This window comes from Semicossyphus pulcher, unplaced genomic scaffold (assembly GCF_022749685.1).
Source record: "Semicossyphus pulcher isolate SPU_LCO1_2020_fin unplaced genomic scaffold, fSemPul1.0.p SCAF_23, whole genome shotgun sequence".
In the NCBI taxonomy this organism is placed as follows: Eukaryota; Metazoa; Chordata; class Actinopteri; order Labriformes; family Labridae; genus Semicossyphus; species Semicossyphus pulcher.
In genome coordinates this window covers 15,779,356-15,794,775 of record NW_027211697.1, presented here as the reverse complement: position 1 = coordinate 15,794,775, position 15,420 = coordinate 15,779,356, and the positions used below count along the sequence as shown (strand labels likewise).

Sequence of the window (15,420 nt, the reverse complement as noted above, 5' to 3'; positions counted from 1 at the left end):
AGATATTGTTCTGATACATGATTTTAAGACCGTTAGTGTGATCAATTAATCATATCCAGTACAAATGGTTTAGATATCTTGATTTGGTTCATTTAAAAAAATCCTTGACGTTAGTATTTTTAGGAAGTTTTAGTTGTTTACGAGGGCGAGAGAGGTACTTCAGATTTTAGGGATGCCACAGGGATCCAATTTAGGACCTCTTCCATTTTGCAAGATCGTCCTTGTTCCTCACTGCCCTTACATCACCCACAGCGATAAGCAGCTGCGCCAAATAATATGTCACCATGACAATGATATGACCATGCTCTGCTGGTGGCGTCACTTTGAAAACCTGCAGAGCCAGCGACATGTCAGACACCATGAAGGACAAACTTCCCAAAAGTGTCGCTGCGTGGCGGGTTCTGATAGCTAATGTCCCCATCAGAGCAATTAGAAGGATGTAGACTCCTACGCCTGGAATAAGTAGTTCTGAGTCTGGGGCCTTCTGCAGGAATGGATACAGGTAGATGTAAAAACCTCCTCCAATCAGGAACAGGATCAGATACAGAAAGCGGTTCAAAGAGGAGGAGGACTCTGCTGAATAATGACTGGAGAGGAAGGTGAGCGAGTAGAGCAGGTGAGCCACAGCGAACGCACCCATTCCTGAAACAGATGTGTGAGATGTTGAAAACAAAATAATTTCAGTAAAATGAATAATGCATTAATTATTTGAACAATAAAAATCCTGCGGCTTTATTTATGTCATTGAAGCTTTATATTAATATCACGTCTTATAGTTATATTTCTATCTATGCAATGCACATACATTCTGTTTGGCCTGCATCTTAAAGTTTGTTTTACTCGTATCCACACACGTCTCTTACCATGCAGGAAAAGCTCAGGCCACACCAGGCAGCAGTCGCCCACAGCAGAGAAGACCAGTCCTCCCACCACACCCAGGACACTCTGACCTCCATTCCAGCTCAGCACTATTGCAGCTAGCAGGAGTGTCGGGGCTGATTTGACACCTGCAGAGGTGATGGACGCAGGCGAGTCAGGAGTCCACAGGTAGAAGTACAAAGCTGAGGACAGAAAGAAAGGCAAGAGGGAGAAAAGGAGAGTACAGGACTGACAGAGACGAAGGAACAGAAAGAAACAGAGAGACACGTCACTACATGTGCTGACTTTTAAAGAGTAAAAAGATGATTTGAGGCATTTTTGTTCATTCCACATGAAGAGAGTGTAATAAGTAACATAAAGAACTTTTGACCTATTTCTATAAATGAGGATAAATGATTTTTAGCTACCATGTTTCTCCTCTGCCGCCTGTCATAGGCATCTGTCTCAAGGATGTCCATCGTCTCAGAGTCAGCACCGTTGTGGGCTCCAGCAGATGTCTCAGTAGGATGAACCTGTCCTGTTTTTTCTCTTCTCTTCTTCTGTCTATGCAGCGCTGCCTTTACTGTCCTGGTAACAAACACACGTAATCCTCAGATGTTCAGCTCTTGTCCTCCTGACTGGAATCTGTGCCGTGCCTCTCAGTCTGTTGGAATTTCACAGAGATGAACTTTAGACCGATCCTTGCTGTCTGATTGTACTCTGATAATCGATTTCCTCCTGGACACACAGCTGACCTTTGACCTATTCAGCTGGAATATAATGGTGACATCAACACTCAAGGGGCAAAGTTGATGTAGTAGTAAACTTATGTATGACAAAGGTTGTTGTTCCTACTTTACATGAAATCTTCTGATGACATTGGCAATGACATGTTTAATGGTCAAATTATTCCTTTAGGGAAATCCTTCACGTCATCTCTGAAGTGTGTAGGTGATGCAAAATGCAGAACTGTTCATCTCCTCCAACATAAACACAAAAGAGAGAGAGAGACAGAGTTAGTCATGATGGAGTCACAAATCCAGCAACAATAACAGGGTTAATCTGAAAGCATAAATCCAGCTGTTGGATGGGATTTATTTTCCAACAAATATGTGTTTTGTGATAACAGCAGTTTAAGGGGAGTTGTAACAAATACATAATATAAAACAGATCATTTTAAAGTTCACTTGATGGCCACAACGCTTCAGATTTCATGAAAAAATGGAGCAGAACTCCACCTTTATATCGTAACAGGACAAACCTCTGTCCAACAACAGAAGATATAAATCAATATATTTGATTATAAGAATTAAATATGGTTTTATTGAGCATTCAGAAAAAATGTAAACATGTTGATTGATGTGCAGCACATGTTATGTAAGAATCAATGTGAAATTCTGTGAATGGGTGAAGGAGGAGCCCAGTCTGTGACACTTCCACTCATGGAAGGACTAACAATAATTAACCGGCTGCTCTGAGTCAAACTTTGTACTCTGCTTGCCCACAAGTCCTGTAGTTGTGTGCTTCAAGTTGGGAGACACACGGCTGCGGAGGAGTGTGGGATTATCTGGTGAGTAGAGCAATAAATAGCAAGTGTTATAAGGGGAGATTGAGAGCGATCAGATAGGAAGTTAGGTCAAAAGCAAACGTGTGTTTTGGTTTGTGGTAACAAGTTGCAGGCACCTTTGCTTTCTCTGCACAGGACATGGCAACCGGCTCTTCCTCACAGAGGATCGGAGTTGTAGGATACGGACATCTAGGTCTGAACTCCCCCTTCAATCTGTTGTAATCGTCATCATTTAAATGAATCTTAGTGTCACTAAAGTATCCTCCTGTAATGTTTTTCTTCTGTGTGTGTGTGTGTGTGTGTGTGTGTGTGTGTGTGTGTGCGCGCGTGCTTTAGGGCAGTTCCTGGTGGAGAGGATCCTGAAAGATGGAGCTGCTCTCGGTCTAACTCTGGCCTTTGTTTGGAACAGAAATTCAGACAAACTCAAAGGTTTAGTTCCTGATGACCTCATACTTGGAGATCTATCATCTTTTGCAGAAAGGTGCAAACACACACATATGCAATATAAACCCTAATGCTAAAACACATGTTATATTATGTCTGTGCTACCATAGAAAACATGCACCACATTTCATTAAATACTGTGTTTTTTAGGCGCTGTGATGTCATCGTAGAGGTTTGCCATCCACAGATAGTGAAAGAATTTGGGCCTCACTTCCTGTCTCAGTCTCATTTCATGGTGAGAGCGTCCTCTGTTTGTGTGGACAAGTTATTCATGTGGAGACAGATATATGTTTGACAAATCATGTTCCTGTTCCTCGGCTGCAAAAGACAAGACAGATAAGAAACGGGCCTGTGACACAGTGTGTACATGTTTCTGGTAGATTTTATAGATAGATATTTGTGAGATATTGGGAGATATAGATTTGCTGTCTCCAGCAGATATGTATGACATCACTGGTCAGAATTGCAGACACATACTTCTGCTTTAAACTAGTGTGTGAATAAATTCAATTCAATTCAATTTTATTTGCACATTTCATGCAGATGTAACTCAATGTGCTTTACAGAAGATAAGAACAAACAAACACACACATAAATAAAACACACATAAATGAAATGAATCCAGAAACACAATTCTAAAGTTCAAAACGCATTAAGAAAATGACCTTGTACACAACACACATATACTGAAAGTATAGGCCTTGTGCCCTGACCTAACCCTGTAAGGGCACACACACGTTTACATCAGGCACACACAAGGGAATCCACACAAGTCCATACACACACAAACACACACACAAACAAAAACACACTAACAGTCGAAGGCACGAGAGAAGTTTTAAGTCTGCTTTTAAAGAACATAAAGTTTCCACAGATCTCAGGTCATCAGTTTGTTCCAGAGAACAGCACCATAGTGACTAAACGCACCTTCACCTGCTTTGGTTTTAACTTGAGTTACATTCAGGAGGCTCATACCTGATGATCTGAGGGATCTGATGGGGCTGTAGCCAGTGAGCAGGTCAGAGAGATATTGGGGTGCCATACAATTTAAAGCTTTGTAAACAAGAAGTAGCACTTTATGAAATAAGTTCTTAAAATAGGTTCTGTATGTTTCCATCACAGAGGATGAGAACACAGATTCTGACAGCAGTTTCCACTGTTAGTCACAGGATGATGTCATCCTCTTTGTTCCCATGTTTCTGCTCCTGTCAGGTTGGCTCTCCCTCTGCTCTCTCAGATCCTCATCTGAACCAGAAGCTGCGTCAGGCGGCTCAGCAGTACGGGAGGACGCTCTACGTCCCCAGCGGTGCATTATGGGGAGGCCAGGACATCCAGAGGCTGAATGATAGTGGGGGCTTGAAGGTAAGACTGAGGCCATGCAGGTGTGGTGTTAGACTGAGCATGCTTTGTTTCAGCTGCACAAGTTCCAGGTCAAAGAATCCACCGACTGATATGTTTATCTTTAAGTATTTTAGGCAAAACCTTTTCACTCTTGCACAGTATATTAAACATCTGGTACATGCTGACCTTAATACTGTTTTACATCTGTTGCCACATAAATCTTTATTACTTACTGAATATGCCAAAATATGTTTTAAATTCCTGGCAACACTACAGAGCTTTGCTTGAGTTACATGAGTATGAACATTACATATCAGCTGCTGCCAACATTCCCATGGGCATAAAGGACCACGTGTGTCATAGAAATGGTTATAAAGTATTTTATAAAGCATTATAAAGGATAAAACATGAAGTACATTAGTACATAGATACATTTATAATATGGGCAACTCCTTCTTCCATTGTCTCTTCTGTCTTCCATCAGCTTTTTTATTTACCATGTATGTGACAGGATAACTTTACACAAAATTCAAATGAAAGGGTTAAATTTAAGGAGGAAACGACAATAACTTTAAACCTTATTGTGCTGTAATTATGTCATGACTTGTTTTCAGGCTTTATTTATAAGAATGTCCAAGCATCCGTCCTGCTTCCGGCTGACAGGAGACGTCCTCTCCGAGTGGACGGAGGGAGAGGGCAGGCGTGTTTTGTTTAAAGGCTCTGTGGCTGAGCTGTGCCCACGTGCTCCAAACAACGTTAACACCATGGCAGCAGCAGCAGTGGCAGCAGGAACGCTCGGCTTCTCTGGTGTTCAGGGAGAGATCGTCTCTGACACGGCGTGAGTCTGACTGACCTGATGCAGTCTTTACAAAACCTGTGTTTATCACACTTTTCACTCCCCTCTCCATGCCCCATGCAGACTAAGTGACTATCATGTGGTGGAGGTGGAGGTGACCGGCCCTGCTGGCTTCTCAGTGCACACGGTGAGGAGGAATCCAGCCAGACTCGGAGCTGTAACCGGCAGTGCAACATACAACTCCTTCTGGAATAGTTTACTTGGTGAGTCCTAGAAAAAGAGCCTCAAATGGATGATGAACAAAAACCATGATTACAGCAGAGGTGAAAATAATGATGATGCAGTACCTAAGTACAATACTTAAGTAAATGCACATAGTTACTTCCCATCAGTCTACTGGAGTCTTATTTAACTTATGATGTAATTTATCCATCATGCGGAAACTTTTGAGGTCTTAATTACAATAAAAGAGTTTATGTGCAAATGAGTGAATCGTTTGTTTCATTAGTTTCACTCCTTCTTTTCTCTTACAGTTTGCAAAGGTCACGGGGGCCGAGTTTACTTGTGCTGAAGCAGACGTGACCTCTGCAGGAAAAACTACAGCACAGTAAGAAGATCCAAAGTAAAACTCCAGATAAATCAGATGGTTTACGGTGGATAAAATGTGTGCATGGTGTTCCTGGATCAGTGTGTTAGTGAGAACAAAGACCCCTGGATATTTGTGTTCAAATAAAGTGCATGCATACAAAGAAAGATGAGCCAGAGATCATCTGTAAAACACTAACAAGGTACATATATTTAAACTTTATTATAAGTTCATTTGGTGCAAGAGTGTAACAAATGATACATCTTTTACAGGGAGTGTAAGTCCACGTCTGGTAAAACCATTTTTCTTCTTCAATCACAGACAAATAGTCAAAACATACTGTAGCTCCTCCTGCAGGCTTTTCTCTGATCATCTCAGGACAGACACTCTTTTTTCTTCTGCCTGTCTCACCTCTTTTCCTTTCACTAATAAATACTTGCAGAAGCAGGGAAACCAGGAAATAACCATCTCCATACAAGCACACACACACAGACGATAGGGTAAAAGGAGTGTGATGTTATTCATCGGTGACCGTCGCTGAAAGGCTTTGATGCGCGCAGAAATAAAACTAAATAAAAATAAAACAGATCTTTGTTTTCTGATGCCGTTTGTTGTTCAGGACGTGTTTGTGTTCTACATTTAATCTCCGCTCTGGGAGGTTTTGTAGTAAACAAGGCATTCTAAAGAAAAAGAAAGAAGAAAATGCTACGAGGAAGAACTTGTGCTCTTTGTGGGAACTCTCAGCAACTGGCTCCGTCTTGATGTGTGCCGTTTTTAACCTGGAAAAAACAGCCAATAGTGCTTTGAATGTGTTGATGACATGCTGGTAAAAGGAAGGTAATTCTGTTTTCCCTGCTTAGATCCACCTTTGAATCAAGAATAAAAACCCTCCAGAGACTCATAATTATTATATTTCAATGCTTTAGCTCTACGTATGTTATCCAGTGTTAGTTCACTACAAACTCCAGCAATCCTGATTTGTTTGTCCATGTTGAGCTGTTTTCTTTCTAGCTGCTGCATTTACTCCACATCCAACCACTGGTTGCACTGCTGGTGTAACTGAAAGAAGACCACAAAATATCAAACTGATGTTTTTAAAAACTCTGAGGTACGCACAGGTTGGGAAGACACTGACAGTGATGCACTTTTTCACAACAAGCTGTTATTAAATTTATCACTCGCACTCACACAACTGCAGTCGTTTGTAAAGTTTGTGAGCACACTGGTGACCTAAACGATTGCCACAGATTAAGTTTCACTAGTGAGGTTCAGCATGTACTGTATATGTGTGTGTGTGTGTGTGTGTGTGTGTGTGTGTGTGTGTGTGTGTGAGTGTGAGAGAGTGTGTGTGTCTCAGTTTTTCTCGCTTCCGTCGCTGCTTCCGTTGGCCGCATGGACAGCAGCGGACTTGTTTTTAAAAGGCTGGCCGTAGGGCTGGCGGATGTTCACTCGGTCCTTTTCTGCCTCCAGATCTTCGTCGTAGCGTTCGTCCTCATCGTTGTCCTCGGCCTCGCTGTGGTGGGGGGAGGAGTGGCGGGACAGAGCTGGAGAAGGAGGCACGGAGGCTGGTCGGGGGTAACGGAAACCCGAGGTCTAAGGAGCAAAACCAAAAGGCATCAGTCTCTCAATCAGTGGGTGGAGGTGTAAAGATTCATGTAAACATAAATAACATTAACTCACTGAGGTGGGCTCATGGAGTTCATACATGTAGGTGTCAGGGAAGGCTTTGGCCAGGGCCATGTGACGGGCAGATATATAGTACTGGAGCAGGAAAAAACATAACTTTTATTCATTTTAAATTGATCAAATAAAAATAAATGTGTGGTTTGGGATTGAGGATCTCACCCTGCCGAGGTATCTCCAGTCCAAGAGTTCGCTCAGACGCTCAGTCCGGTTCCTCTGGATGATCCGCTGGCGTCGGCTCTGCTTGCAGAACTGAAACAGGAAGGAAGTGAGCTGGTTACACGACTCGTCCACTCCACGAAACCGCCGGTCCAGGATGTAAATACCTGCAAAAGAGACAACAGAAATTGTAAGAAAGCATCAGTTACTCCTGTGTAAAAGTGTAAAAGACAAAGTTTATGAAGGGAAGAGATCGTGAGTAACGCACCGTACGCTGAAGGGTCTGCTATGTGCTCCTCCATAAAGCAGCCAAAGCCTGACAGGTTGGTCGAGATTGATGGAATTCCCATGACCGTACACTCAGCTGATGGTGACAGAAACATTTTGATTAACATTTTATTATAAAATATACCGACACACATACATCCGTACACGAGCATGCATGATTCATACCTGGCGTGTAGCCCCACGGCTCATAGTAAGAGGGGAAGACGCCGAGGTGGCAGCCTCGTACAAACTCCTCATAATCCATCGGAAGTAGAGGAGAGGTGGACGAGAGGAACTCTGGATGGAAGATAATCTAAAGAAGGAAGAGGACAGTATCAGTATCAGAGCAGGATATATCAGTATTACACAAATTGTACTTGGTGTGCTTTACAGAAGTGAACTCCTCTACACTACAATCATGTTTTCTTGGCTTAGGCCGTTAAAGGACTATTGACAACTGACACACCTTGACACGGTCCGCAGAGCTGTTAAAGAGGCCGATGCGGCGCACACAGTTCAGGATGGGGTCGCTGCTGTCCTCCAGCATGTTGTGGGTGCAGATTGGAGGCTGGCACTGTCTCTGAGTGGCAAAGATGGCACGCTTCATTAGGGTGAAGTCCTCTTTGTCCATAATCTTTGACACATCTGGCAGCTGCCCGCTAATGAAGACACAAGAAAACTTTCTTAGACTTAAGGAAACTTTTAAAATGATGACTTGATTACACTGGACCTCATTGATTAGATGTGTATTTGGGTTTCTCAGGCATCAGGCACGACTGTTTGAAGCATGAATAAACTCAGTTTTGTTAACTAGCGTCTACATTTAGTTTAGAATTAGAAAGTATATGAAGGTCTGATGGAAACATCAGGATTTAGATTGTTCAGGCAGTTTTTCTCTTAACATATTTTCTATGGTGTATAAAACAGGTAATTCCACATCTTACAGGTTTCATGAAGTAGACTAAAAGTGGTCGACTTACACTAAAAGTGACTCATAGAGTTTCTTTCCGAAGCGTTCCTTCACAGTCTGAGCAGTATCCCTGTCAGACACGAGAGCAAAGAGAATTAAAAACATGATAACACAACTTCTTTATAAAAGAACACTTACTAAGTCATGGCATCTGATGGTCACAATGTGTCCAGCGTAGATGAAGACTGGGTAATTTATCTCGATGCTTCACCTTGTTAACATACGGAGAAATCTCACCAGAGCTGTTTCCTGACTGCTTGGCCCTTCAGGGTCTCCACATTGAAGTTGTTTGTCCGAGCTGGCATGATGAAGAATGCAATGACGGTGACGTCGCTGTGATTGACCTGAAACAGGCAGATCATACGGGAATATTTTACATATAAACACTTAAACTCATGTGAACATTTATTAACACAACTACACAAAAGCACACTTACTCTCAGTAGATAGTTGAGTCTGGCTAAAGCTTCCAAGAAGATGTCTGCTCCTTTGTTGGAGAACTCGTACCGTCCAGCGATGAAGAGGAACAGACATTTGTCAAGGTTAAAGTCAAGGTGCCTGAAAGTCAAAGCAAAGTCCGTCACAATTATCATTCTCACTATAATAAATCTAAATATATATAAATATATATCTATTCTGTGTCTAAACGAGAATATATAGTTAAACTATTTATTAACGTTGAAGTTTTTCACAGTGATGTGATGTTGCGATGTGTGCTGTGACGTCTCTGTCTGACCCGTAGAAGTGTCCTCTGACGAACTCCTGTATCCGATTCTTGCTCTGAGCGTGGAGGTTCTGAAACTCGTGCACAGCGGAGAACTTCTTCACATTCAGCCCGTTGGGAGTGACAACATCTGGAGGTTAGATGGGAGGGATACAGTAAGTAGAGAAATCAGTTGAAGCTTAGTTAAGTGTCTAATTAGCTGCGTAGCTAACTTGAAAATGATGCTGCGTCGAAACATTCAGTAAGAAAGCTGGTGGTCAGACCTGTTTGCCTGGCCAGCAAGAAATGAGAAAAGAGTGAACCTTTGAGGAAGTTTCTACACTTCACACATGAGTTCACCTCCACACACCTGGTTTCCTCTTGAGCAGGTGCTCTGCCTCGATGGCTGTGATCTGTGACACGGTGGTGAAGACGTGGGCACAGTGAGCGGCCGCGCGCTCCAAACAGTAGCGGTGGTATATCTGTCTGTCGCCGGCTTCCTTATCCACGTTAAACTGAATTAAACACAAACAGGACAGAGAACAATGACGTAGATGTAGACCATTACATTTTTATTCAGAACCAATCCTGACTCTGTCTATTTCTAAATAAGAAGAATGAAACACACACACATACACACACACACACACACACACAGACCTCTGCAAGCTTGTTATAGAAATCCACATTGCCAGCACACAGGTATCGTCCCAGCAGTGTGGCGTGAGTGGTGAAGATGGTTGCAATGGGAAGCTGTCTGTGTCGACACAACACCAGGCCCAGGCCGGCCAGCCACTCGTGGAAATGGGCAACGATGTGCGGAGGCTCCTCACTCTGGGCTGCGTACTGTGAAGAAACACACAAACAAGCTTTTATATATACATCTTGTTTTTAATTTATCTTTCAGGGTTGTGACATTGAAAGCCTTCAGATTATGATATCTTTTATAAAACGGTTTCAAACTTTTCAAGGACTGACAGATAATCAGTCCTCCTTCTGCACAAAAACAACCAGTATTCAACCGCTCCTTTTGACACATCACAGCCAAAACATTTTACTCTTTCATTACATTTAACTTGGCAGTTCTCTTAGCAGGAGCTCCTTACCTCTCCCAGAAGCCAGGCCGTCAGGAAGCCAAACAGCACGGCATCATTTGCCTCACGGTCAAACCACGGCACGCCGATGTCACAGAGCTCCCACAGCTCGCTCTTCCAGCTGTCCAGAGACCAGGCGGTGAACCCGACATCGATCAGGACAACATAAGGACTTCCCTCGATGAGCCAGCGCCCAAAATAAACCTGGGAGAAAATAGGAAAAAGAGGTGGAAATAAGTATGAAGTTTATGCCGCACAAAACCCAGGCAGGAGGGCATTTTGTCCTATTTACAATTCTCACTTTATTGTAGAAAATTAAATGATGTGTAGATATGATTCATGAGTTTAATAAAACAGTTAACAACAATAATAGTCTAAACCCCTCAAATTATGGGAAACGTTTTAACATGAAGAGCTGCTGCAACAGCAACTTCTCTGTTAAGATACATGCATTACAATGCATTTTACTTCTGCCATGTTTGTACATGCAGATTAACAGTCCTTCCCTCTCTTATCTAAAAGTACTTTATATATACACTACCAGTCAAAAGTTTGGACACACTTTCCCATTCACTTGTATGAGAAAATGTGTCCAAACTTTTGACTGGTAGTGTACATGTAGTACTTTTATGCGAGGCCAATATCTCATAACTAAAACATATATAAGATTTACCTTCATGAATGTTGTCTTACTGACATAGAGACCATCAAAAACAACTTAACTGGAAAGCAGGGCCGAGTTCGATGCACTAAAATCGGACCTAAATATCTTCTGAGAAAACATGTTAACTGACTTACTAACAGTGCTCTGGAGCTGATCTGTTGGAAGCTTAAAGGTCACGTAGTTCAAGATAAACCTGACGGGCTTCGTTGAAAGGCTGCACTATCCCTTTAAAATAGTCCCGCCACCACTCCTAGCCTTGACCCATAATTCCACAGCACTTCCAGAGTGACACAGCACAAAGCGTTACAAGTATCCCGCACACACCGACAGTCATCTATTTCTGGAGTGTATTTTTGAGAGAGAGACAGAGAGACATTGATACAACCTCTAACCTTTGCAAGAAATGTCACAGGGTTTAGAGATGTTGTCAGGGACAGAAGAGAGAGCAGAGAGTCCATGGATGATCTCTAGGTTTTCATTGGGGCACTTTCCCTTCAGGTATTCAAAAACCTTACCCTCTAATCACTCCAACTATGAGAAGGAAAACTGACTGTCCTTGAGCGGAACACACAAAGTTTCACTCAGAGGCGTGTGTGTTTACAGTGTGTGAGTGGTAGTACCTTACACCCACTGGAGTTCATCTTGTCAATGGTTCTCTTTAGCACAGGGTTTGTGGGCTCGATCAGCTCCACCTGAGTGCGCACGTTGCTCTCCACATAGGGACCCACCAGGAAATAGTTCTCCCCCCATTCCTCAGAGGTCAGACGAGCTTTGGTCTGGATGACAGTGTAGATGCCTCCAACTTCACACATGCAGCAAACATGCCACACGTACACACACAAAGTCAAGACAAAGATACAATGTGATTAAACCTGATATATACATCGAGGCATTATGATTAGAAGTCTTTCATATATTTATAACTTCCCTGAAGAGAATAACCTGTTTTAATAAACAAGACTAGATTTGAAGATTAAACTTTTTCCCACTTTATGCATCTTCATTCAGCGTTTATATATGCAGGTATTTTCCAAATCTTTTCACACACTTTAAAAAGTAGGATCACACATGAAGGCACGCAGGCAATGCCCAAACACAGGTACACAGAAACACTTGCCTTTGTTTGCAACCTCCCAAGCAATTTCAAACAGTACAGCATCCTCCAAATCGAACTCCTCGTCCCACTCCTCCATCCCTGACAGGGACGTGACAGACAGGCTGCGAGCCAGCGGCATGCTGGGTAAAAACAGAACACACTCAGCTGAGAAGGCAATATATGAATAGTAAATTATTCCTGAAGTTATTAATAAAGTCACACAGAAACAAAGGATTTACATCCAAACATTTTCTTTGTTTTTATTTCTTTTAAATAACTTTAATCATTTAGCATAACACTGGAATATATAAACATATGTTGAAACACATGTTGTGTTTACTATGGGGACATCTAATGGTGTTAAGTTTCTCTAGATTACAGAACCAGGTAGACTTCATAAGTAAATGTTAAACAGTATTACTCTCTCTTGCAAGCAGCCAGTATGACATCATCATTAACCACATCCTATTTCACAGTATTACACTATACTACTGTGATGTAAAAACGACCTTCTCTTTTACTCTTTAAACAGTCCTCCTTCGCTCTGCTGGAACGCTGATGGTTGAAATTAAAGCTAAATGTTTTTTCTGGTAAAGTAATAAACTTAATCTCTGGCTGTTGTTAAAGGGAACCCAGATCTGAAGCATAAGCCTGAAGTGCTACAATGAACAATAGGTATGAGTCTACACATGTGTGTCTGCAGTATTTGCTCTGTTTATAAACTCATAGAGTCAAATGGTGTCTTCTTCTAACTACTAAACACACTCACACTCAGACATAGCGCATGCTACAGGTCTATTTGTACACAGAAATTCTGAGTTTGCGCTTTAACATAACTGAACCATGAACTAAGAAGGCCGGAGACAGATCATTAAACTCTTCTTAAGGCATCCGACTGAAGTTTAATGATCTGTCTTTCCATTGGCAGATATTTAAACAGGATCATTTAGGGAGGACCGCATTCCTGCTTGCAGAAATGGTGAAACCACCTTAACAAAGGGGGGAGTGGCGTGGGAGAGGATGCAGAGGTGGAGATAGGCACAAACAAGGAGGGCACAGATCAGGTATAAACTTGATCCATTGTTGAACTTGGTAACGTGCTTCTATGAAATGTTGTAATCGCGTGGTGTTGAGACATGTGAGAATCTACAACTAACATCCACTCCTTGTCCCTCATTGAAAAATCTAGACTCTAATGTCTCTTATTATACTTTTTGCATATTGAACTATGATAAGCTTCCAAACCAATTGTGTAGTCGGGACATCAAGCTCGTGTGTACATGACTAGACTACAGGTTAAACACAGAAACTGTCCACCTGAAAACAGCCATCCATAAATCAAACTGCACAAACATCAATCTGCACCGAGAAGCTCATTAATCCAAGTGACTGAACTCACATTTTTGAGTGTTGAGGGACTTTTAATGAGTCTCTTATGGAACCTCCACTGATAAGTGTTTTGATAAAAGGGGTTTGATTAAATATGAAGGAAAAAAGAAACAAGCCACCTTATTTATTCAGACTTGAGGAGTAAATAACCATGTGCTGAAACTAAACATAACATTGGGGACACCTGGGATTCCCTCAGACTCTGTTTTTCTCTCGAGAACCCTGAGTACCACTTTATGGATGCTAAATAATGGACAGCTCACACTCAAATGTAAAGCAATCACAGAAATCCCCATGCTGCTTTTCTTCATGTCATACCCCTTTAAATAATAATTTGGTTTGTACAGTCCAGTAGGCCTACAGGTCTGGTAAAGGACAAGATCGCTAACCTCCCCACAAGACTACAGGCGACCACATCACGTTAACAGCAGAGCTCCCGGCTGTACACGCACGCTGATGAAATGTCTGTTTATACTCATGATTTGTGGAGCGAACGTGACATCAAGCACATACTGCAACCCAGCTGCGGAAACGCGCAAAGGACAGAGCGTCCTGATGCGCGCCCGCGCCCGGTGAGGAAGTATTAAAATATAATCATTTCTGTCAAATAAAAGGCAGATGTCTACTCACCCTTCGGTTTTGTCCTAACTTCACGAAGATGAACTACACATTGGCAGCTGTCACAGTCAATCCAAAAAGAAGGAAACGGAGGACAGAGGAAAAAGGGGGCGGCGGCTTTAGTTAAATGCAAGCGATTCACATTTGGTTTGGTGCGTTTGCTGTCACGTAGATAGAGAGGACGCCCACAGGCTGCCATGCAGGGAGAAATTGGTTGAATGCGGGGTCTCCGCTGTCACATTATTCATGAGCTTCGCTACTATTGGTTTCTGTATGCTTCTTGTATCTGCCTCTGTGCACAACGTGACGGGAACTGGGTGTTTTCCTCGACCGAGAGACCCTATTCGCTGAGCAGAGGTTATGGGGCGTTCCTGTGGTTGGTGGATTAACATTTCATCCAAACAAAAGAGGGAAGTCATGGGCAACCGAGAGACTTTTTTTTTTTCTAACGAAGGGGGAGAAGAGCAAGAGAGTTATTTATAATGCCTTCAAAGGGTCATGCAGAGCATAGTTTTGAGAAAACAACGTGACCAGTGACATTAAGACACCCAAGCCCTTTACATTCCTCTTTGACCTATCCTGTAGTAACCACATGGGCCAGATGCTCTGGGTCTATATTAGTTAAGCAGCTGAGAAGTGTGTGGCCCAGTGGGGGTCTCTCAGAGTCAGTACTTCAGGAACCTTGATTCCAGCAAAGATCTATACTGCTGAAGTATCACCTAGCATGGCCTAACACCCCTGCCAGCTTCAAAACTGTTTTCTGTGGTATGGTTTGACCTCTGACCTTGTTGACCTTGTGTGTTTATGTGTGTCTGAAGGGGGTGATAGTAAAACACAAACAACTTTTAGGGATAAGTACAGACACAGTGATGAGTTCTCAGATATACAAAAAGATTGAATGGTCATTGTTACTGACATCTGCTGGCATTAGCATACATCTGTTTCCATTTATGAAGCCTTGCTCTCTGAGATGCATACAAAGTTGAGTTCACTACATCACAGTTTAAAGTTTTACTTGCTTTTTACTTACTTTATTATCATGTCAGTATTAATGAGTTATCTTGTTCTGGTCTCATAAAATGTACTTTCTTGAAATGAAATGCCTTTCTCAAAAATGAAGGCTTACTCTGAATAAAACTTTCTTTAAAAATAACTGACCATAACTCAATTTAAGCAACTCAACTC

The 15,420-nt window shown here is 42.2% G+C and overlaps 3 protein-coding genes across 3 annotated transcripts; 1 reads left to right on the top strand and 2 right to left on the bottom strand.

Moving 5' to 3' along the window:
* Positions 1 to 190: 190 nt before the first annotated feature.
* tmem86b (transmembrane protein 86B) lies at positions 191 to 1,337 on the bottom strand. Its single transcript, XM_069674897.1, has 3 exons — positions 1,287 to 1,337; positions 864 to 1,107; positions 191 to 642 (listed from the first exon to the last, which is right to left on the bottom strand). The coding sequence occupies exons 1-3, from the start codon at positions 1,335 to 1,337 to the stop codon at positions 191 to 193; spliced, it is 747 nt and encodes a 248-aa protein (XP_069530998.1).
* Positions 1,338 to 2,548: 1,211 nt separating this feature from the next.
* Positions 2,549 to 5,604, top strand: aspdh (aspartate dehydrogenase domain containing). Its single transcript, XM_069674791.1, has 7 exons — positions 2,549 to 2,618; positions 2,762 to 2,906; positions 3,020 to 3,104; positions 4,082 to 4,231; positions 4,825 to 5,048; positions 5,130 to 5,269; positions 5,540 to 5,604. Exons 1-7 carry the CDS (start codon positions 2,564 to 2,566, stop codon positions 5,575 to 5,577), a joined length of 837 nt encoding a protein of 278 aa, XP_069530892.1. The 5' UTR covers positions 2,549 to 2,563; the 3' UTR covers positions 5,578 to 5,604.
* Positions 5,605 to 5,795: 191 nt separating this feature from the next.
* On the bottom strand, positions 5,796 to 14,327 carry gys1 (glycogen synthase 1 (muscle)). The gene is made up of 16 exons (XM_069674704.1): positions 14,248 to 14,327; positions 12,250 to 12,368; positions 11,753 to 11,934; positions 10,481 to 10,672; positions 10,035 to 10,220; positions 9,745 to 9,889; positions 9,408 to 9,525; positions 9,109 to 9,229; positions 8,909 to 9,015; positions 8,682 to 8,741; positions 8,168 to 8,360; positions 7,888 to 8,014; positions 7,703 to 7,798; positions 7,438 to 7,601; positions 7,273 to 7,353; positions 5,796 to 7,185 (listed from the first exon to the last, which is right to left on the bottom strand). The coding sequence occupies exons 2-16, from the start codon at positions 12,365 to 12,367 to the stop codon at positions 6,946 to 6,948; spliced, it is 2,130 nt and encodes a 709-aa protein (XP_069530805.1). The 5' UTR covers position 12,368; positions 14,248 to 14,327; the 3' UTR covers positions 5,796 to 6,945.
* Between the last annotated feature and the right edge of the window lie 1,093 nt (positions 14,328 to 15,420).

What these genes read in the sequence shown, in the direction of transcription:
- tmem86b (XM_069674897.1), bottom strand. Translation starts at nt 1,337, where the DNA reads ATGGACATCCTTGAGACAGATGCCTATGACAGGCGGCAGAGGAGAAAC. An exon ending in GGCGGCAGAGGAGAAACATG is followed by an intron (nt 1,108 to 1,286) that starts GTAGCTAAAAAT and finishes CGTCTCTGTCAG; the next exon opens with TCCTGTACTCTCCTTTTCTC. An exon ending in GCCTGAGCTTTTCCTGCATG is followed by an intron (nt 643 to 863) that starts GTAAGAGACGTG and finishes CATCTGTTTCAG; the next exon opens with GAATGGGTGCGTTCGCTGTG.
- aspdh (XM_069674791.1), top strand. Translation starts at nt 2,564, where the DNA reads ATGGCAACCGGCTCTTCCTCACAGAGGATCGGAGTTGTAGGATACGGA. An exon ending in CTATCATCTTTTGCAGAAAG is followed by an intron (nt 2,907 to 3,019) that starts GTGCAAACACAC and finishes TGTGTTTTTTAG; the next exon opens with GCGCTGTGATGTCATCGTAG. An exon ending in TGTCTCAGTCTCATTTCATG is followed by an intron (nt 3,105 to 4,081) that starts GTGAGAGCGTCC and finishes TGCTCCTGTCAG; the next exon opens with GTTGGCTCTCCCTCTGCTCT.
- gys1 (XM_069674704.1), bottom strand. Translation starts at nt 12,367, where the DNA reads ATGCCGCTGGCTCGCAGCCTGTCTGTCACGTCCCTGTCAGGGATGGAG. An exon ending in TTGGGAGGTTGCAAACAAAG is followed by an intron (nt 11,935 to 12,249) that starts GCAAGTGTTTCT and finishes GCATGTGTGAAG; the next exon opens with TTGGAGGCATCTACACTGTC. An exon ending in GTCAGAGGACACTTCTACGG is followed by an intron (nt 9,230 to 9,407) that starts GTCAGACAGAGA and finishes TTTGACTTTCAG; the next exon opens with GCACCTTGACTTTAACCTTG.